General features: G+C 38.0%; 1 protein-coding gene across 1 annotated transcript in view; it reads left to right on the plus strand.

Moving 5' to 3' along the window:
* Positions 1–21,216, plus strand: part of PLCG2 (phospholipase C gamma 2) — a 66,021-nt gene extending 44,805 nt beyond the window's left edge. Inside the window, exons 21-33 of the mRNA XM_009647205.2 lie at positions 1,282–1,350; positions 2,627–2,736; positions 3,529–3,625; positions 4,498–4,564; positions 4,830–4,987; positions 7,570–7,672; positions 8,634–8,843; positions 9,408–9,553; positions 10,819–10,933; positions 12,176–12,343; positions 12,975–13,063; positions 16,508–16,692; positions 17,514–21,216. Of these exons, the coding sequence (XP_009645500.1) occupies positions 1,282–1,350; positions 2,627–2,736; positions 3,529–3,625; positions 4,498–4,564; positions 4,830–4,987; positions 7,570–7,672; positions 8,634–8,843; positions 9,408–9,553; positions 10,819–10,933; positions 12,176–12,343; positions 12,975–13,063; positions 16,508–16,692; positions 17,514–17,556 (1,560 nt within the window). The 3' untranslated portion in view covers positions 17,557–21,216. The remainder of the gene's footprint in view (positions 1–1,281; positions 1,351–2,626; positions 2,737–3,528; positions 3,626–4,497; positions 4,565–4,829; positions 4,988–7,569; positions 7,673–8,633; positions 8,844–9,407; positions 9,554–10,818; positions 10,934–12,175; positions 12,344–12,974; positions 13,064–16,507; positions 16,693–17,513) is intronic.
* The last annotated feature ends 1,962 nt before the right edge of the window (positions 21,217–23,178 follow it).

Consider the following 23,178-nt stretch of genomic DNA (forward strand, 5'->3'; position numbering starts at 1 on the left):
GGGTGCTGGGTTTGATTCTGTCTGTGGTAGATGACCGTTGGGAGAGGTTAAGCAGGTAGTTTTCTTATCTGTGAAATTGAGATGGTTATACTGACTGCTCTCACAAAGGTTTTGAGATATGCAAAGGAAAGAACTCCATCTTTGATTACCTGTCAACTCTTGCCTTCCTCGTGATTTGATTAGAAAAGCTGCACTGTGAAGTGGGGGATCATTGCTCTGCTAAATGAGGTTTTGATAATAGTCTCGCTTGCAGTTGGTGCTATCTTCTATTGCTGGAGTGGACAGAGATCTTGAAACGATCACGCAGATGCCAATTGCTAAGCATTTCAGAAAAAATTAAATACTTTGCTGCACCTCTCACTCTAGATGGGCAGTGGCATTCGCTTCACTGCACTGGAGCCACCCCAGGGATGGTGTCCAACTGCGTTCTGTGGTAAAAAGTGAGAGGTACCTCTGAAGGCTCACTCTTTGAGATAAGCATGAGGAAATCTCCCCAATAGATACTTGTCTCTCTCCATTGACTAAACTAGGAGCCTGGATAATTAGCTTAGGATAGAGGCCTACTTTCTGGATGGATGTGTTTCATGATGAGGGGAGCTTTGCCGAGGTAACTGGCTTTTGAAAACCCTGAGAAGCTGTCTTCTGTTTTCAAATATATGTCTGTTAGAGGCTGTAGGAAAAATATATCTGGCATGTTTGAGGAAATCAAAGTCTGGGTTTTTTGTTTCTTCTGGGGAGACTAAAAGGGACTGAAAAGATTTTAGACCTCAGGATTTTTTATAATATTGCCTATAGCCAACGTTCTGTATTCTAGGACTGGGTCCAAATGGGAACAAGGAGAGAAGAAAATGAAAAATATGACTGTGTATATTGTTTTAGAATTTTTATCTAATAGTGAAACCAATACTGGACCTAAAGTACTGTAACACAGAAGTAATGAGTGTAGGTATTGTCTTCCCTGGTTGCACATAAAAGGGTACTCACAATCTCAAAGCTATTTGACTGATTTAAGAGGTACTTTTGTGAGGTATTGCTGTTTCATTGTGTTTTACTGTTTGTTAAACTGGGGCATGGACAGATTAAATAACAAACTCATGTTCAGCTATGTTTAACTATAGAAATGAGCATAACATAGGTGTCTGGCTTCCCTCCTCTTCTGCTTGCCTGCGTATTGTCAAAAAGGTAATTTCAGCAATGAATGTTCCATTGACATTAAGTACTTTTGTAATTTTTTTATTCCTGTAACTTCATTATTTTTTTTTTCCATCTTTCTCTTTTTAGGAAAAAGATATTAACTCCCTCTATGATGTCAAGATGTATGTGGAACCCAGTGAAATCACCCCTACAGTGGTATGCTTAAAGAGGGATATTCACACTTACTGTAGACTTCTGAAAATTATGAGACTTGTTTGTTGATTTCCTGTTAGCAGTAATGAAAAGGAAAACTGAAAGCATTAGGCTGCTTGATGTATGGGGGACTGGACAGCAGAAATTTGAAGGGTGTGACTTTTTTCTAGCATCTCTTTAAAATTTGCACTCACACAATTTCTTGCTTGCAAATCCTATATTGATTCACCCACACTGGGAATTTGGGCACTTTTTCCTATTGAGTCTGCGGAGACTATTTGATTTGGCATGAAAACTTATGCAGGTATGCCCCCAAATTAAATAACCTATGAGAAGATTAAGTCTGAGAAAGGCGAATCTTCATGGAAAGAAAGTACAACATGTAAACCCCAGGGGTGCGTGTCTGTGCATGCCTGTGTGTTTATGAGCACTATTATTTGTCTGCGCACAAAATTATCGCAGTTCCATTAGCAATCATGGCCTGCATGCACAAATAGGTGCAGAGTTTATTTATGTGCTTTCTGTATAAAAATGGTGTCTTTGGTTTGTTACTGAGTTATTAAAGTTTGTCTTCTTTTAAGATATATATATAATGTTATAAAACCAAGTGGCAGAGCAAACATCTACTTATCTCTAATGCTTGTTAGGACCCACCTAATTGTAAATTCTTGTAACAGCTCACCTGCTTGTAAATTTTGTGGCTGTAATTCTTTTTAGGCTTTTTGGCCAATGAATTTGCATTACTGCTGGAGAATTTGGGTAGTGGTAAATTCAAGATAAAGAAATTGCTTGTCCTGCTAAAACTGGATGTCTTCCGAAAGGAAATGTGACCAGCAGGATAGCTGGTGTGGTTTTGAAGTGGAGGCTTTGTATGCATCTAAGCCTACAAACTCCCAACTGTGTATGAATACATGTGATGAAGACAGAGGATTGATATTTCACTGTGTGATTTTCTTTTTTTCTTTTTTTTTCTCTTCCCCCTGCAGTAATTATGTTGCAGCACCAATAAAAAAAAGATTCTTTTTTTCTTTTTCTTTTTTCCAAGCTGATACTTAAAGAGTAGCAGTTGAGTAGCAGCACTTGCTTCCACCAATAGATGTCACTCTGGAACTTTAGTATTACGTTTTCTAAGCTTCATAACAAAACAAAAAAAAAAAAAAAAAAAAAAAAAAGGAATCCAAACCCCCCCCCTTTTTTTTTTTTTTTTTTTTAGATTGCATTATTGATTATTTTATGACCCATCCCCCTAGATGACCCTTTTACTCTGTTTCTCTTACAGCCTCAGAGAACAGTGAAAGCGTTGTATGACTACAGAGCCAAAAGAAGTGATGAATTGAGCTTCTCTCGAGGAGCTTTAATTCATAATGTCACAAAGGAAACTGGAGGCTGGTAAGGACAAAGATTCCTCATAGGAGAATGTCTGGTCACTTACTAGATGGAGGAAAAAATTGAGCTTTGGGTAGTAGTTTTTAAAAACTTTGCTTATTGTCTGATTGCTGCTTATTAACTGTGGCCTTATAGATCTTAATGCCAGCGTATTTAAAAAGAAAAACAAACCTGAACCCCCTCTGTTCACGTCTTTTCCACTTTGCTATCCTACAGTAATAACCTCGGCCTGCAGAACCTCTATAGCCCACTGTATCCAGTATGTTTCCTTTACCACATTTATCCTTTCCTAACACTTGTGTATTCTGGGAGGTCACGCATCTATTACTGTTGTTGTCATTGCTCTGTTTCTTTCCTTGCTCTGCTAAGTACTTCTCAGGAATCAAACTCACCTTTTTCAGTTATCTGTACAGTCTCCTTTCATAAGAGGTTTTCTTTCTTAGCTGGCTTGTAAATTGCTTGGAAAGCTTGGGAATCTAATGTTTCCCTGTAGTTTCTGCAGGGTAATCAACCACATAATAGTATTTTTAGTACTGGAGAGGGAAAAAGCCTCTTAAGTCATTAATTGCAGTTTACAGTAACTGTAATCCCTCTGAAATAATCTGTTACTACAGTTAATGATCACTTTTTTAGAGCTTTTAGCTACGTCATCGCTTATATTTTGGTGATAGTCAGCTAGACAAGCTAGTATGGGGTATTAATGACCAATTTCTTGAGGATTATGGCTTCATTAATGGCCTATTGAAACTCTTAACTATTTTTTTTCTCTGTATATACTTTTCCTTTTAAATTCAGGTGGAAGGGGGATTACGGAGAAAAAGTCCAACACTATTTTCCATCTAATTATGTTGAAGATCTGTCATCTGATAACTCTGCTGAGCTTGAAAGCCAGGTGAGGGTTAAGGTTTGTCTGCTACATTTCCCTAGAAGATGCTACCTACTGGAAGTGGAAGTCTGGTTTACAAAATTATGACTCTCCATGCTGTGTTTGAGATTACACAGAACAGAGACATGAATGCATTCTTTGCTGTTCTCTGCTGCTGAATGTTTTTGTCAGGACACCCCTCATAGAAAACTACGTAAGGAGATAGCTGATTTGGTGGGGTTTTATGAAATCATTATAATGATTTCCTGCTAAAGAAAATCATACCAGTTTCAATTTTTCAGATAGTGTGGCTAAACAATAATGTGCCTGAAACTTTTAACTAGTTTGCCTGTATAATTACTGCCTTAATATTTACAAATAAGAAAACTATTGTGTCCAAACACATCTTACTAACCATTATTAAGTTTTTCAGAAGTGTCTAAAAATCTAGTCCAGAGTCTTGGACAAAGATTTCTTCAGTGGAAGAAAACAAAACTCCATAATAAGCAGTTTTGACACTTTCGAGTTTTAAAAATAAAATGTTGAATTCTTTTTTGTTCTGAAGCATTTCCAATGATTTGCCAGGAGTCTTTGGAGGAAAACACATGTATTAGATTTCCCGCCCCAGTCATTGCAGCTTTAAGCAGACTTGAAGAACGAGCAGTTGTGTCAGGACAGAAGCTGCACCCCTCATTTTGACTACTCTCACTATAGAGATTCTCACGTTTTTCTCAAAATGAGAAATTCTTGATATGGAAGCAGGCTTTTAAACATTTTAGTGGGCATGCTTTCAGTGAAACTGAGGTTAGATTTAATGGTGCGTATTTATTATTTGTTAATGTCCTGTGCATATTCACTCAAGAGAAGATTTAGGGACAGATTTAACTTCTGTTTTTCAGATTATCGAGGACAATCCATTAGGCTCTCTGTGTCGTGGCATACTGGTACTCAATACGTACAATGTTGGTATGTATTTTCTCATGTTTACACGTGGACTCCTGAGCTTTCTGTGTTGAGTAGACTTTTTTATGTTTGGCAGGAAAGACTTAAAAAAAAAACAAACAACCAAACCAAACAACTAACCAATAACACCTGCTTGTATTAATATAGCTAATACAATTAATATGATGAAACTCTATGATACTAACTGTTGCAATAAAATCAGCAATGACAGCTTAGAAGAACTGTTGGATTTTATTATAAATTTCTTCCCTGCTGTGTTGCCTAACAGTGAAAATGCCACAAGGGAAACACAAAAAGCCTTTTGTCTTCATTTTGGAACCTAAGAATCCAGAAGATCCGTGTGTGGAGTTTGCAACTGATAAAGTAGAAGAACTCTTTGAATGGTACCAAAGTATCCGTGAAATCACTTGGAAAACTACAGAAGAGGTATTGATAAAAATCTATCTGTTGTTTTTTATAATGTACTGCTATAAATTTACAATAGGATTTGTCTTTAGCTGCCATACACTGCTAGACCTTGCTAACAGCTGGTTCTTCACTCACTTTCATATTGCTCTTCATTCATTTTATTGACGCTGTGAATCTTGTTCCCTAAACTCTTTTGGGAATGCTACGTAAATTAGCATTTTACATAAATTTATGTTAACAGGAGTTTTTCAGCAGAGTGCTGTCTGTGTTTGACCCTACATCTCAGTGGAGGAGTGAGCTTAGTGGTACGGAGTAGGTACCATTGCCATCTGACATCTGGTTACACTGGTTCAATCCTAGTGTTACACAGAAGAAACTCAGATATCAGGCTGTTCCGTTCAGGGTTGTGAATCCACTAGTAAAATGAAATGATCCACTATGTGAAATCTGAGCTGTCTTTGCCTAAACTTTTCTTAATCCTATTTACTAACTCCACTTTCCAGTGAATACAGTGGCACTGATAGGGGATTGCTTGGTTAATACTTTATTTGTTTGTAGCACAGTCTGGATTTATCAGATCTTCAATAGTAGTATTTCCAGATCCTTGCCTAAAGATTAAAGGATTCTGTCTAAGTTTAGCTTCTATGTCCCTCTACAAGCACTGCCACTTAAAGACATTCTTCAGGACATGCTTTTCCTGTTCCGATGTATTAATTTAGCTCCCTGTCATCTTTTCCAGCATTTAAGAAATCTTTAACGTGACCAAAAAGCCCTTAAAATGCCCATGCTTAAGTATACTCTTTCCTTTGTTGCTTTTATTCACTTTTTATTGTTAAGTGGGTGCTATGAATGATGGAAAATGTGTTTCAGTATCATGTTGGCTCATGCTGTTTATCTCGCATCTGGAGTGGTAATGCTCTGAGGGTCATCATAATCCTATTTATAGCAGGCAAGTTGGTGTCTCAAGCAGAGGACTGCAAATTCAGCAAGGGAAGAAGCAACAGGAGCTGTTGACCTATTGTTGGGGGAGGAGAGATACGGTTCTTATGCCAGGCTTTCATTTAGAAATAAAAATGAGAAGAAGAGAAACATGACCTAGAAGAAGTGTCTCTAAATGGAATGTTTTTTATGGTACATCAATGGCTCTTCAGGAGCTTGGCAGCTTTTTTTCCCTCTGTGTAGTTAGAGAAGTATTAAACAGTCTGTGTTCAAAGATGCTTTAAAACTCATTTCTGTCAATCAGGAGGCTTTTCTCACAGTGTGGCCTCTAGAAAGTTCACATGATAGACTGCTGCATGGGGAGGGGAAAAAGATGATGAAAGGCCTTTTTTGCCAGTACAGTTAACAGGCTGAATTTTGGGGAAGGAAAAAGCCTAGTGAGTCAACACTATGCTACAATATGGTACAGGTGTTTTATAAGTTGATTATGGGGCTGTGTCCATTATACACAGAAAGTAAAACTAAGCTTCACGTATCTTGTCATTCCTGTTTAATCCTGACACTTGTCACGCCCCTAGGAATGGTTGTTTATTGCTAGCTCTCCTGCTTGGTTATCAGTAGAGGGTTATGTCTAAAGATGAGCTCATGGTATCTAGAAGTGGTCTTTTGTTATTTGGAGCTCTGATTACTGTTGTGCAATGTCTTGGAAAGTGTGGTGGATCACTAAATATGGTGAGGTTTGTACCGTTTTTCCCAAGGTTATTTCCAAGTCTAAATGCCGTATTACTCTTTGCTTTTCTTAGATTTTCATATATAATCTCTGGTTCAGTGAAACATTCTGGAAACCCATGGCTCCCTGGCTCTAATTTTCATTCCTCTTCAGGTTGTCTTGTTGAGGGAATTCTTTTGGAAGACTCCCTAATTGCTGCTGCTTCTTCATAACCTCTTGTACCAAGGCTAATCACTGTTCAGTATGGGACTCTTCTAACATATTTTATCCTGTAATTGCTTCTTAAGTCTGAAAAGCCTCCAGCCCAAATGTCTCCACTCTGGACAAGTCTTGCTGATTTCAGTAGTTCCCAGTCTCTGGTTGCAGGGACCGTTGCTCAGCTTTCACAGAGCAGGTGCTTGCAAACATGGAAGTAGATAGTGGATTAATTACTGATGATGACAACAAGATTGCATGTGATTTTCCATACATAACATTATTGGTTTTGTGTGCAAATAGAAAGCTACAGGAATGATGCTCATATGGTTTGAATTTAGCTGTTTGGGAGTTACTAGCAAGACTTAAATGGAGAGACACTTTGCATTTTTTTCTGTATGCATTTGTATTTATATGAGGTATAGAGTTGAGAATGTAACTAAAATTGAGTAGAGCCATGTTAAAAGAAAAAAAAAAATGTCCCCAGGATTCTGAGCAGGATTGATCAGGGAGGCACTGGAACACTTGCTTAAAAAAACCTAAACAAATGCAACAAACTCACCAAAAAAAAGCACCCCCAACTAAAACCCAAACCCACTTGGTTAGCCTGTTCTCAGATAGGAATCTGGGCAACAAAGAATGCATCAACTTTGTAATTTCATTAGAGTATACCCTGCAGTTACTGTACCATAACACTCAGTGTATTTGTAATCTAAAACTTTGTTATGTTTTACAGGAGAACAGGAGGAAATACTGGGAAAAGAATCAATTGATTGCTATTGAATTATCTGATCTGGTAATCTACTGCAAGCCAACAAGCAAAACCAAGGACAATTTAGGTATTTCCTTTAGTATTACATCTGAATTTTACCCTTTCTACTATCTTTACAGATGTTAGTTGAAATTTTAGAACTGAAGATAAAAATCTATCCTTCCTGTACTGGAAAACAAAGTTCTGCCTCACCCGTGCAGTTTTTAGTGGCACTTTGAAATTGTATGCTAGGGAATTTGATGCTATTCAACTGTCACAAAAAACCTCACAAATTTCTAACTAGTTAGCTAGAGACACCCTCTCATAGGTGTCTTTCATGAGGAAGCTCACCAGTTATGTGTCAGTTCTGTTTTTTGAGATGAAAAATTCTGGCTGAACACTTGTGATTTGTTTGTAAGAACCTTCAAAATGTATTTGCTGTGCGTTATTTAATTTTACTGTAAGAACCTGTTTGCCATTTATTTAAGCTATTGGAATGGTGTGTGGTTTTATAATAGGAGAACTGGGGCCTGTGTAAGCGCAGGTGTGGAATCTGACACTGAAATATGTACTACTTACTCCAGTGTTTTGTCATTGCTGCTGGAGAAGCCAGCAAATGTGCCCTTTTTCTTTAAGTTTCTTTGCAAACATTTTTAATAAGCTGTCAGTGTGGTTAAGACATTATAATTGCAGTCATTGTTTGAGGCATTGGCTAACCCTGGCTCACCCTTTCCCCATTTAAACCCAGGAAAAGATGTCTCATTTAAATATGTGTTATAGTGGTCAGAAGTTGTTATTAGCAATGATGAGATGAGAACATGACTGTAGACTCTTACGTGCCCTGCTGCAAAGCATGTGGCAAGCAGGCAATTTTAACTTTCAGACTTGATGCTCAACCAATTTGCCATGTCTGCATGAAAACTGTGCCAATTATTGCATTAATGAACAAAACAAATCAAAGTAAACCAAAGTGTTAGTAAAAATGCAGTATAAATGTTGACTTCTATCTTCCTGTAGTAACCACACTTTTTTCTCCCTACCCTGTGTAGAAAATCCTGATTTCAAAGAAATCCGTTCTTTTGTGGAAACCAAGGCAGAGAACATTGTTAAGCAAAAGCCAGTTGAGTTGTTGAAATACAACCTGAAGGGACTGACACGTGTCTATCCTAAAGGGCAGAGGGTTGACTCATCCAACTATGACCCATTTCGCCTCTGGCTTTGTGGCTCCCAGATGGTGGCTCTTAACTTCCAAACTCCAGGTAATATTCTCTTTAAAAAAGGATCGGAACCACCGTCCATTTCACCATAAATGGGCCCTTTCTGCCCACCCTGCCATTCTAGTCACTGTGGCTGTCCTGTTTGTTTGTACTTCCCAGCAAGAAAGGATGTGCATGAACTAAAGTTTGGTTTTGAATGTGCGTATCACCTGATAGAGTTGGTCTCCAAAAGCCTAACTAGCCCCAAACTCTAAAAGGTGTCTTTCACCTTGATCTCTTTGTGATAAGCAAGCAGAGATATTTACAGTAAGTTTCAAGTGGATGAACAGTTTTACTCCACTTTCTGGTACAGAGCCCAGCTAGCTTATGACATATTGGTAGGAAACTTATTGTGAATGGAGACGGGTTTATCGGGATTAAAATTGGTGAGAAGTGGCCTGTCGGGTTCAGTTACTGAAGGAAACAGAGTCTTCCAATTTACCTTTCCAGCTCTTTCTGATAAAGTGGTGACTAGAAAGAGTTACGGAGAGGAGCCATTAGTCTGGTACTTCCTTAGCTTTATTCAGATGAGGATCTTCTGTTATGACTGTTTAACTCTCTCCCTAGATAAATACATGCAATTGAACCATGCCTTGTTTTCACTTAATGGACGCACTGGCTATGTTCTGCAGCCAGAAAGCATGCGAAATGAAGAATATGACCCAATGCCAAATGACTCGAAGAGGAAATTGCAGATGATTATGACAGTGAGGGTAAATCTCTTTTGTAAATTATGTTTTTTACAAGTCATAAATATCTATAAAACTAAAAATAAAGCTATTATGTTTCAGAGCAAGATCTGACAGATTGTCAAAATACTGTTTTTAAATGTCAGTGTGTTTGAGAATAAAACTAATTCCAATGGTTCCTGAAAAAAATATATATCTTTATCATGCTAATGAAGCACATGCTATAGGACTGAAAACACAATCCTGGGATAATTTTATATAATTGCTAATAAAAATTCCAAATGAACTACCTTGCATTTCCAATCTAATGACTTCTCAATAGAAGAGTACTATTGTAGATTGGTTAGCAGCAGACTAACTAGTTCAGAGATTTCCGGTGTGGAAGAAAGGTATTTATAATGAAATATAGAAGCTAAGCAGAAAAATAATAAGCTGGTGCCCCTCCCCCCCATCATATTTAATACACTGTGACTTAATCAGAGTGTCATTCTCATTTTTCATGGAGAGACAGGTTTATTATTTGAAAATTATGCCATGTTGTCTTCTGGTGCCAAACGGGAATCGAACTTGTTTCTGTTCTCAGTTGCTGTACAGTAAGAGATGTCCTTTAAAAATATGTTTTCTGAGAAAGAACAAACACATTAACTGCTTTTTGCTACAGTTTAGGGAGGAGGTAAACAGGGGCTGTGAATATAAAGCAAGAATGTCTTTAAAATAGATATGTAATAAATACTGAGGAAAGGTAACAAAACTTACATTACAGGCCTGGTCTGGAACTGCATACTGTGTGTAATGAAAGTCAGCTAGAATCATAGAATCATTTTGGTTGGAAAAGACCTTTGAGATCATCGAGTCCAACCTTTAGCCTATCCCTGCCATTCCACCACTAAACCATGTCCCTAAGCACCTCATCTATCCTTCTTTTAAATACCTCCAGGGATGAGGACTCTACCACCTCCCTGGGCAGCCCATTCCAGAGCCTGACAACCCTTTTGGTGAAGAAGTTTTTCCTAATGTCTAGCTACAGCATCTTACAATGAAAACAATGTCTAGCTACAGCATCTTACAATGAAAACTGTTGGATTACCCAAACAATGGAAGATGTTATTGGTGGCACAGATAGTATATGTAATACGTGCAAACATATTCAAGAGAGGGAGTGTGTATTTTTGCATGTTCTTCTGGATTTTTTTTTTTTCTCCCTCTAGTTCTGTAGGCTACCTTCTGTACAGAAATAGTGGTGCCAAGTTTCCTTTGGAGGAGTTTATAATTTACAGTTGCTTTTGCAGGTTTTAGGTGCTCGTCATCTCCCTAAACCTGGTAGAAGCATCGCTTGTCCCTTTGTAGAGGTAGAAATTTGTGGGGCCGAATATGATAACAACAAATTCAAGACAACAGTTGTGAGTGAGTATCTCTGGTTTTCTGTGTTGTAGGGTTATGGTTATACTTCCAGTGCGCTTAAAGTGAGTAGAGGATGACCATTAATTTATGTTGTCTGTAATTGGCCAGCAATCTGTACAGGGAGAAATAAATTAAGTGTTGCTGTGGACTGATGATTCATACAATATTATCCTCTTGCTTGCCTCAGGGCCAGTTAATTTAAGAAACTTCAATGTAAATCAAATTTAGAAAAAAAAGGACTGTTGCAGTTTGGGGAAAAAAATTGCAATTCTTTTTTTATGGTTTTGCCTATGCATAAGTTTTTGTGTATTTGCATATTTTAAAAAATTGCTGTCTTGAAAGTGCTTCCAACAGTGCTAGTCAGTTCCCAAAAGTCTGGCTCAAGTGGGGAGTTACTACTGTGAGATCCAGACTGTTTATTTAAATGCAGGTTCTAAGACTGGCATCCCCTTGGAGAGAGCTTGGCTATATAGGGCTGTAAAGTAGTATAACTTGCAACGCAATAGAAGCTTGATCAAAGCTCACTCCTGGTGAGTTCTGGATAAGGGACATGCGTTTGTGTACATATGTGCGTGTACACGAGCTTCATTTAAGTGCCCTGAAATGGGGCAATATCTCAGCCATTTAATATTTCACTGTTTAATATTTCTGGAGGCAGCAGTTTTCCTCTAGTAGATGAGGGGCTTTGGTTCTAATTCAAACTACTGATACCAGTGGAAAATAAACACAGAATCAGGAGCAGAACGTGTATTGTGGCTCTTCAGTAATTCAGAGAAGAGGATTATGATTTTAACTTTTTGTGGGAAGTGACCAAGACTTTAGAGAACAAACTTCCTGGCTGTGTCACACATACCAACTTACTCCATGACTGTAAGAACAGAGCCATTGTACATTAGTCTTCCCAGTGCTTTTCATGCTTTTACTCTGATGCGGAGCATGAGGCTCACGAATATGACCAATGAATTAGCTTTTTTTTTTTTATAAATACATGTCCAATGAGGTTTTGTATGTTTAAATACAAATAATAGCCTTTCTTCATAGATTTCCATCCCTGCCAAGTTACCTCCTATCTCCCCCCACAAATAAACAAATACAAACCTTCTGAAGCAAGGTTACAACAGGAGACAGACAGTGAATAGGATTTTTGGGCCTTTGTATCCCCAGAAAATGTCCTGGGATACCTACACATATGTGAATGAAATAAAATTATTGCTTCATGCTGCAAATGTTTCCTTTTCATTACAGATGACAATGGCCTTAATCCAGTGTGGGCACCCTGTCCAGAGCAAGTGAAATTTGAAATTTATGATCCAAATCTCGCTTTTCTGCGCTTTGTTGTTTATGAGGAGGATATGTTCAGCGATCCCAATTTCTTAGCACATGCCACTTTTCCCATCAAGGGAATCAAATCAGGTAAGATCAGGGTGTATACGAGCCCGAGTCAGAAAGAGCTGTTCAGCATTGTTGTATTGTGACTTTGCTCTCAGTAGCAGCTACAATGTGCCAAAGGACAAATGCTCTTTTGAGCTGAGTTCTTTTAATGAATTGTTTATTATGATACTAGGTGTGTCGCATATAAGTATTTTAAAATAATCCTCTCACCCTCTTGAAATTCCTTTTTTTTTTTTTTTTTTTTTTTTTTTTTTAATTGTCACTTTATGAAATTAGTAGAATAATTTGCAATGTCTTTACCACTTACTTCATTTCAGCAACAGGGTTATGTGCTCTGAGTAAAATCTGGGAAGTTTTTTTTCTGTTTTGGTGTTAGTGCATCTGTTTTGTTAATTACCTTAGATGCGGACATATGAAGAGTAAGTTTTCTGCTTTAATTTTCAAGAGCATGTGAAATCATGTGTTTCTCAATTTTGCCATTCTTGCCTTTTGCCTCCCTGTAATTGTCATAGCGAAGCCTGCTCTCAGCCACAGAGCATTTGAACAATGAAGAATCTGTTAGCCCTCAGGACCATGTGCACCATTTTTGTGACTGCAGATAAACCTTTGCCTTGACTCTAATTGTCCTTTGTATGTGTTCCCCTGCCCCTAGGTTTTAGATCAGTTCCTCTCAAGAATGGCTATAGTGAAGATATAGAGCTGGCCTCACTTCTGGTTCACTGTGAAATGCAACAAGTTCTGGTGAGAACCACTGGGGGTTTTTTGTGCATTTAGAGCGTATGTTACCAGTTCTTTGTGGAAACCAGGAAATGAGGATTTAATTTTCTGGTCTGTCTCTGATGTGCTATTGTCAGGCATTTCTTCTGCAGGTACTTGGGAAGACCAGTAATGCAAATTGAGTTACTCTCTCTCTGGGTGGACAGATTACATAGTTGTTAAAAGAAATAATGCACTAACAGAGCCTCATTACCTCTACTAGTTTTTGCTGTAATAGGATGGTCATTGTCTTCCCCTGTTAACTGGCTAATGCCATGCAAAGCTAGCTAAATTCAGCTTTGACTTCGTAGAATAATCTTTTTTTGTCCTACATAAAAAAAAATCACTTTATGAAAAGAAGATAGTAATTTATCCCAGTATTTCATTAAAATAAACAACTTGTCAGGTGGAAGGCATATTCTGGTTCTTACAGAAGTGCTAACCTGCTCTTTTAAGCATTCTGAACCACCTAATTGAAGTGCTAGTATTTTTAAACATACAGGGGAAAAAATAATGATGCATCCTTGCTCATGAAGCCAGGCATTAAAGTGGCTCATCTGTGAACAGAATTTCTTGGTGTTCCAAAGGTGCTGCTGTGTATGTTGATTAGAAGAAGGATTATTCTCAGACTCTCTCTATCTCAGTAATATTTTATGTAATTTAAATACACTGGTGTAGAGGCCACGTGATGAAAGTTTAAAGATGCTTCTGGGAAGTGGGTATTTCAGGGTGCTTCCCAGTACCCTTCAGATTCAGAGAAAAAAAAAAAAAATCCAACTTCTTACTTGTAGTCTTTTACAGCCATTCAAGCTTACGCTGCAGTTCACGCCAGTGTACATTATTTTTCCTGATTAAAACACCAATTTTGGCTTAACTGTAAGTCATTATGTCTCTGGAGGGATTTGAGTCTGCAGTTGCATACACTGAAATGGAAATTACTGAATTCGGTCACATTCTTCTTCACAAAAGAGTGGCAGTCTTTTTCAAACATCCTTTGTCAAGGTTTTTACAAAGCCACGTTATAACACATGATGTAAAATGACTGTGTGTAATGACAGTGTTTGGCAGCCATGCCAGCAGTTCCTTCTGTTGGCTAGCAAAGAGTCAAGAGGGCAGGAGAGGGCTAGAAGCTGACACCGAGGGGGTGTGTGTGTGTGTATAAACAAGAGACCTATGTCCTTTGAAGATTTTAAATTTTTATTTTAAATGTTCATATTTCATGGACACAAGTCTGGCAGAGGAGGCCTGATAAACTGCTATTTTTTGGCTTGCTGCCTTTGAGAAAACTGGCAGCAACTTTCCATTGCCTGATATGTTGAGCATGGATATCACTTGTAGACATATTGCAAATTCCTCCTGACGTGGTTTCTCTTCAGAAATTCAGATCATTATTTGTCTGGGGCAGGAATAGCTCTTAAAGTGTTGTTCATAGCAGCAGTACGTCTCCCAATCTGTCAGCACCAAGTCCTTTGACAGTAGCACATTTTGCACTCTTGAAGCACCTTCTGCTTGTTAAGGCAAATGAAGGTGCAGCATAGCTCTGTATTTTTACACTGTCTGATGTCCCTGGGTGGTAATGCAGTGGCAGGAGAACTTCCCTTTTGTTTGGCAGTCTGCAAGAAACCAAGACTTGCCATAGTTAATCAACTTCTAGAACTTTTGCCAGATCATTCAAGAAGTATCAGAAAAGATCAAGGCTGTCTCCATCTGTTCTTCTGCCCTTTTTTTTTTTTAAATGATGACCCTCCATAAAATGATATAATTTAATAACAGGCCTGTTTATACACAGAGCCCATCTGCATACTCTCGGAGATGAAATACAAAATTATAAAGGGGGATTACAGGTGGCTGTGGAATTTCTTAGCAATAGAGAAGCAAGAATATTGTAGATGTAAGCATGCACATTTGTGAACTATCACGTGGGGCCTTATGCAGTTTCTGTTGAAGTTACACGGTTTTCTTGATATTGTAGAAATTGTGCTATACTGAGGTTGTTGTTACATTTAGAAGCATGTCTTATTTGCTTGAAAATTGATTTACCAGCTTCAGAAAGTGTGTGTGTATCTAGCATTTTCTGATTACAGTCAGCCTCAATGATGTATATGTTTTTAACATAAAGACTGAAGTGGACATTCTTAAATGTGGATACACATTTTGTGTGCTTTGTGGATACATTTACTTACAAGAACAAATAGTAGTACATATGTATCTTGATGTTCACACTGGCAAATCGGTAATTGGCAATCTGCTTTTCCCTTTGTGATTTGGGAATACAAAGTTTCCTTTGCCTTTAAAAAAAATAAATTTCTTTTAAAATCTTAATCAGTAGCATAGCACTGAGGCTGTTTCAGTTGCTTCAACCCATACCTGCATAGGAATGAGTTTTGGGAGGAAAAAGAAGGTTTAGGAAAGGATCTTGTTGCCCTAACCAAAACCCCTCGGGTATGTTGCTAACCTATCAATTTTCCTAGATCTGGACTGAGTGTAGAAAGAGGCATTCTTACTAGTATGCCGCCTCTGAAAATGTTTGAATTTATTACACTTATTGATTGCATGTCATTTCTTGTAGGATGAGTATCTTGTTCTGCTGCTGATGTGAAAATTAAGACTTCAGTCCTGCCAGTACTATTCCCCACTAGTAACTCTATAAAGGAGACAGCTTTTGCATCCAAAGTTTTGAAGTATTAAAATAATTTGAAGTCATAATGGGAATCATGATGATTATTTTATGCTTGTGAAATGTTTTGAGACCTTCTACTGTGGGCCACATACAACAACAGAAACTCAGACTGCTGAAAATTATTCTTCAGATACTTAAGTCAGTTCCTCTGCAAGTATTGAATTGCCATAGCTACATGGAAATATGGGATCTGCCCTTCTTTCTTGATTGTCTGAGTACTTGCTATTAGGGGTCCTATTTACTAGTCAGTATTTCAAACTTTAGTCTAGATTTCAATAGGAAAGCACCAGGATTGGCAGGATGTCGTGTGATACAGAAACGTGATGGAAGAGTCAAACCTAAACTTTTTAAAAAGTATTTTTAAAACTGTTATCATCTGATAACCGAGCGTGAGACACCATTTGCTGTCCTTTCCTCAACAGGCTGACATGCTTTATTAGGGAATGATATTCCAATAGAAGTGTTCAGAGATACACATTTCATGACTTGTGCTGGAATGTCCCTGATGTCCTCATTAGAGGGCGTGGCTGGTCATACTGTGGGGCTGAGGGGTTTTTTTAGTGCTTTCTTAGCTAATTTGTTTCCGTAAACATTGCAGAAACATCTTACAAAACTAGTTCTATAAAAAATTCTATACAGCTAATGGAATGTGTTTAGGAAAACAAAAGAATCCCCCGAACTATGTTGATTCTGTTTCATTTTGGGTATGTGTCTTACAAGTTACGTTGATTTCCAATATTCTTTTGAAGGAAAGTGAAGAAGAGCTTTATTCCTCATGTCGGCAACTTCGGAAGCGCCAGGAGGAGCTTAATAACCAGCTGTTCCTTTATGACACCCATATGAATTTAAGGAATCCTAACAGAGATGCTATATTAAAAGAATTCAATGTGAATGAGCACAAACTACAGATATATGAAGACACATGCAACCGCAGGTGGGTTGATAATCATTCTCCTTTCCAAGGCAGCTCTATCTAGACATGATTTATGGTAAGTAAATCTCAGATGTATCAAAATAAGCATCTAAAGGGTGGTGAGGGTAGAATGAGCATATCTGAAGCAAGGAAGGGCTGCAGTGAAGCAAGGCTGGGCTGCAAGCCGCTAGAGGCCAGCAGATGCTGTGAAATGTCTGCTCAGTGAAATCTCTGTTTCAGTGATCACAGTGAAACATGTAATCCTGTGAGTTTATATTCCTGTCTTCTCGTGCTTTCCAGGAGGATAGCCTGGAAGTGTATACAGGCAAATAAATAAATGTTCTCACTCCTTCTACACTATCAAAGTTACGTCCTTGGAAATGTCATTAGCATATTATATATGTGGGAACAGAAGATGCTTCCAGATACACAAATTGCAAAAGATAAAAACAGTATTGAGTTGTAACAACATAGAATCGTGGGTTAAGTGTGTCAGTACACGGTCCAAAGCTGAGGGGAAGGATCTTTCCCCTTTGCTGCCACCTACGGGCTGGGTGTGAGGGAGACAGACAGAGGCTTCATGTACCAGGAGGAAGTCTTGAGTAGATCTCAAGACGGGATGGGAGGAAGACTTTCCTTTAAATGTTTTTACCCTTTTTTGTGTGTGTTGAACAGCTGCATGAATCACTGGTTTACTCCCATTTATTGAGGAAAAAAAATAGTAATGCTTGTTGTTGATACATTACTCGCCATTCGTATCTAAGTAAATTGAACTTGGCAGACTGTTTTCCTCTGAGAAATTCCTAGTAGACTTGACTTTTTCCCTTTTCTTTTCCCTTAAGATTAAAGGAGAAGAAAGTCAGTAACAGCAAATTCTACTCTTAAAGCAGTCATTCTTTGATGCGTGCTTTATGGTGCAATTCAGGAAGAGATATTAATTTATCCTGGCCATCCTGCTCAATGACGGTCTCATCAGACTGAATGACTGGAAGAAGAGGAGGAGGAGGAAAGATGGGTTTCCTTAATAATTTCTTGTTACAAGAAAAACTGTTTTAATTCCTAATAATTTATATTCTGTACAAAGCATACCCTGTGTGCAGGCCAGACCTTCTGTGTATTCAAGATTTTTAAAATTTGAGGGCATGTAGTTGGATAGACCTCACTTCTCATTATTAATACCTGAAGTACAAATAAATCATCTACTATATTTGTGTACGCAGGCTATAGATAAGACATTCACAACCATTTGCATGCATGGAATCACACTGCTTTAACAACCTGGCTCCTTAAGATTAACTGGTAGTGAGTTTTTAATTTATTAAACGCTGTAAAAGCACTTCTACACCAGCATTGTCATGTCATGTGTGTTACAGTGCCCAAGGCAGCAGGTTGTACTTCTGATACTGTAAAAATGTTTGGGGCAGCTGATAGCTCATACTGTATTGTCTCCTGTCAAAAGTTTTCTGTTACATTTTTGAGAACTAGATAATATGTTAATTTTGTTGAAACCAAATAGCCTCTGTGACTGTAGTTGTGGTTTTCCTGATGAACTCTTTGTAAAGGTTTAAGAAAGGAATGATGTGTGAACCTGTATTCATAGCCCCTGTGAACCTATGTTCACACCCTCAAGGCACTGGAAGGAAAGGTTTTAAGATATGCAGTCAGAAATATCTGTTTATTTGCAGAAAGGAAGGGTATTTCAAATTCTGAAAAGCATTTACTTCGGTATAGTATCATTTTGCAAATCCTTTCAGCTGCTAATGTGCTTAGAAATGAATTTTTAATGAACTGTCCATTTTTAATCTTGCAATCAGACGATAGCGTCAAATGATAGTGTTCTGTAATCATTTTCCCAAAATGCATCTAATCCAAGGATAATAGCGTGCACAAATATAGAGGTACATCATTCTTACAGCTTTAATCAAATTAAGAACATGGAGCTACAGATGAGAAAACTTGTTAGGTTACCAAGTGTGTTTTCCTGCCAGAACAGAACCAAAGTCCTTCGATGGCATATTTAACACCAGTTGTCATAATTTGTGTATGTGTTGGTCCGTTGTCCTAGCACTATGTTATTACTACCGAATTCCTAGTTGCTTTATCTCTACATGGGTGGAGCTTTGCTATCTGTATGCTTGACTTTAACTTTCAAATGTGTGCAGAGGAGTTCAGTTTTTCTGTTTAAGTGACTGCCCGAGGCATAAAATGCTGCATACATAGTGCTGTGTTTCTGATCACAGAAAACTTGCATGGATTTGGGATTCATGGCCTGATGAAGCTGCCTCAGCAATTTTCGGTTTCTCTTGCTCCCCACGCTATGACTTCTGTTGTTTCAAGAGGCACTTAATTGATGCCATTGTGCATTCACAGATGCTGGTTTGAGGAACCCCCTTGAGATTTTAGTTATTCTGTAAAGACAGTCTTGTCTCAAAGATGAAAGTTCTGTAATAGTGTGTCCCATAATGGGGTGGCTTCTGCGAATTTTTTATTATAAAGAAATTAATTACTAATAACCCCACTGAAAAAGAGAAGAGGGCAAAGTTAACGGCAATTCTCTGCTTTTCTTCCTCCTGCCTGAAATCTCTTCAGTACCCAGTTGTGATTGACCTGTTCAAGGATTAGATGGGTGCAAACCCCTCTCAAAGTAAAAATTGCATCAACTGTGGATTTGGGAGGTGGAGCTGTAACCTAGACTGCGGTATAAAGCTGGGCTTATCTGCAGTATCCAGGTGTAATGGGATGGTCCAGTTGCTGTTCCTTGAGCAGGGGGACCTTTGGTGTGCATGCATTTTGTAGCATGTTCCAGGACGTGGTTAGTTCATCATATGGTCAGTCCCTGTGCTATATATTTCATTCAACAGCCTCCGTGATTCCCATTTAATGTTGTGAGAACACTGTATTGTCAGTGTTGATCAGACAAGGTGGCCCAAAGCCTTGTTTGGAAGGTCCTGAGGTTGTTGCTACAGGTGGGGCAGGATTTATAGGCAGCTGAGTGCCAGCTAGGTTTGGACTGATCATAAGAAATAGGAGATTACAAGATGGGAGGGCTTAGGGAGATCAAACCCTAGAGCTTGTGGCTGTTGCTGTGGTGGGTTTTTTCTCTTTTTTTGTGAGGATTTTTTTTTTTTTTTTTGTAAGCTCAGTTCCAGAGCAGACATAACCAAATTCTTCATTTGTCCTGGCTTCTTTTGTTGATGTGTATATTCCTGACACAGGACAGCCATTGTGTGATGAACACAGGAGTTCCTTGTGCTGCTGCTGTGCAAATATTTAAGAATTAGCACATTTTATAGTCCTTTGAAAAGTCCTGTGCCCATTCTCCACACATACATGATGTCAAAAGCTGTAAGAGGCACTCCCTCAGCATTTAGGAAAATGCATTTCATTTTACAGTAAGACTTTTCCCCAGAGTATAATGTTATACTGTATTCAGAAGGAAAATACTGCGTTGGCTGTTTCGTTGACTTGCAAGTGATGGACAAGGCTATGTACTAACTCGTCTCTTTTTTCTTGTATTCTGTGTTTTAATTCCAAAACTTCACCTCTCAATTCCTTGTCAGGGCAGACTTGGTAGCAACTTTTTCACAGTTGCAACTGTTTTAATATGAAAGTAGGTTTGAATGTGTGTGCTAGGAGGAAAAACATTTATAAATTTTTTGAAGTTAATATCTGTTAAATTGTTATATTCTTATAGAAACTGTTTTAAATCATTAAAATAACTTATTTTTAATAAATAATTTTTGATATCTCAGCAGTGATGTGAATGATGCCAAATGCTTCTTTGTTTGAGCATTGCTCATTGAATTTCATGAATTTTGCCAGTCATTTGAGGCAGTATGCGTGAGTTCTTATTGCAAAGTGGTCTGCTGGTGTGTTATGGCATGTTCTGCTAGAGGTTGGAGGAAGGTCATCTCTGTGTTTTTTAGGATGAACTGACTTGTTGTTTCCATAGACATGGCTATTGTCACACTTCATCTGGCTGCAAACAAACAGGGCAGAAGGGAAAGGTCAAAGATTATGTTTAACTTGCAACTCCTAACCGACCTTTTTCACTGATAGGTAGATATAAACTTCAGCCCTAGTGACCGTAAGATTTGGATCAACTCAAACAATAAAGTCTGAGCAAGGCAAAGATTAAGTTTGTAGCAATTTGGAAGAACAGTAATCTTGATGCTCACCATAAAATTATATCAGCACGCTTTCTGCCCGTAAGGTTGTGTGGGCGGAGGTGCTGCTGGGTGGATGCTCGCTGTCTTTATGTTGTGATTTTTTTTCATTGTTGGGAGTCTTGGGAACAAAATTTTTCTCAGTCTTTTGGTAAAAATTATATGCATATTGAACAGGAATCAACGTGACTTACATGCAGCCTAGGTCTTCTAGGAGGTCATTAGATGAGCCAAAGGGTCTTTATAACCTTTGAATTTGTGAGTATTGGTATGCATGTGTTCTGAAGTCCAAAAAATTGCTTCATTCAGGTGTGTTGTTGCATATATTCTCACTTTTTTCCACCCCAATGCATCTATAAGTTTCTCTGTTGCAACCCTTTTTTTTTTTTTTTTTTTTTTTTTTTTTTTTTTTTTTTTTTTTTTTCCTTCCCAGTTTTGCAGTTCTCAAACTAACCTTCTCGATGGTGAGATGGTATTAGCCATGCACCAGGGATTATCTTTGAATTCTCCGAAGTAGTTGTAAAAATCTGAATGCAGCATGGAAGCTGAAGTACAGTTGTTGAATTCTGGTATAGTTGTGAGCCAGCGTTTCCAACTAGTTGACTTTGTTCCAGACTGAAATTCTATTTACATGATTAGAAAAAGAAGTTAATAGAAATATAATGAAAATTAACCTTCAGAATCACTTTGGAGCCAAACTTATCTTCTGATCCATAATATTTTTTATAAACATGCGCAGCTATTAGTTTTAAAAGAATGTAAAGTGCAGTTTCATTCATTGCTAGCCTACATTCTTAGCTGTTGCTCTAGCAAAAGAGGGAATCATGAGCTTGACTAAAATAAAGCAATAGTTCCCTTAACACTTGTGTACTCCTGAATTGCAATTTAATCCCCAGATCTTTTACAGTATGTGTAAATTATCAGCGCTCAGGACACTTTTCTCTGAGGATCACATCATAAATTATTAAATATGCCACTATATTGTTGAAATTGTGTAGACATTAGTAATAAATAGAAATGAAGGAAAATTTTGCTTGGGTCTCTTAGGAGAAGGCACTATAAAAATCTGGTCTACTTTAAGGATGACTGACATTCTAAAATAAGTACATTTAAATATACATTAGAAGTGTAAGTTGTTCATGTATACCTGGCAGAGTTTTACCTTGACATGCCATGTATGTGAGGTAAAGCAGCTGACCAAAGATTCTTAAACTATTCACTTAAAATGTCAGCATCATTCTTTATAGTGAGGCACCTCTCAATTGCTAAATAATTTTGAGGGCTAGGAAAAATTGAAGCTGTGCTATATATTCAGTTCTGCTTTTTCAGTTTTTAGATGCATTTCTGGTAATTCACTTTCAGGAAAACAGATAATAGATTGAAATTTGGCAACAGACACAACACTTGAATTAATTCATTTACTCAGCTATTTAAGCAAAAGTAGTAATAACAAATAAAAGACAGGGAGAAGGAGAGAGAATTCTCATTGTAAAATGCTTAAAATAGAGCAGCTGTGACTGGCTTTATCCATACATAATTTTCAAGCCATTTTAAAGCATCTCCTGAAGCCACAGATTTCCTGTTTTAATTTTGGAAAGAGGAAAAGTATCCTTCACCTCTTCTGTAGTCAGGACCTTGCTTTTTTTACTAGATGGGGCTGACTGATAGGGAATTAATGAATGTGCCTGTTGCTGGGGCCTGGGCTAGCCATTGCCAAGCCGCTGCTTGTTTCTCCTAACAAGCACCTGATTTAGTACCCCGTGCTCAGGCAGGAGTCATGGCCCGTTAGGACAACATAATGCCCCCCTGGTCTGTTACCAGGGGAAAGTTCTGTCCTTGACTCCAGACAAATGAAAAGGTCCATATGTTGAGCTCCGCTTCTGCAGGAGTTCTGGTATTTGTGGGTTTTGATTTTTTTTTTTTTTTTTTTTTTTTGGGTCTTCTCTTCTGTTGTACCTAAAAAGCTATCCAGGGCTTTCACCTCAGCCAGCGCTAACAGCGTGGATTTAGGCTTCATGAGTTTAGGACCCAGTCATAGATTTTTCCACCAACCCCACCATTGAGATAATTATGAAAGGCAGCAGCTGCGTTTTGCTAATAAAAAGATCCCAAACAGCAGAAGAAATTCCTCTGGGGCACAGGAGTTATGTTCCGTATCTTAAAAAGATCTTTCTACAAGACTTAGCGTGAAATACCGATACGAAGGTTCTGTGCAACAGGCTTGTGTGATTTCTTGTACGTGTTGTTTTGTCAGTTGCTTTTGCTGGTATTGAAGTTTTTTAATCTATTTCTGATAACACTGTGTAAAAAACAGAGAACTTAAAGGGGAAAATAACCAAGA

Source organism: Egretta garzetta, unplaced genomic scaffold (assembly GCF_000687185.1).
Source record: "Egretta garzetta isolate BGI_Z169 unplaced genomic scaffold, ASM68718v1 scaffold39, whole genome shotgun sequence".
Lineage (NCBI taxonomy): Eukaryota > Metazoa > Chordata > Aves > Pelecaniformes > Ardeidae > Egretta > Egretta garzetta.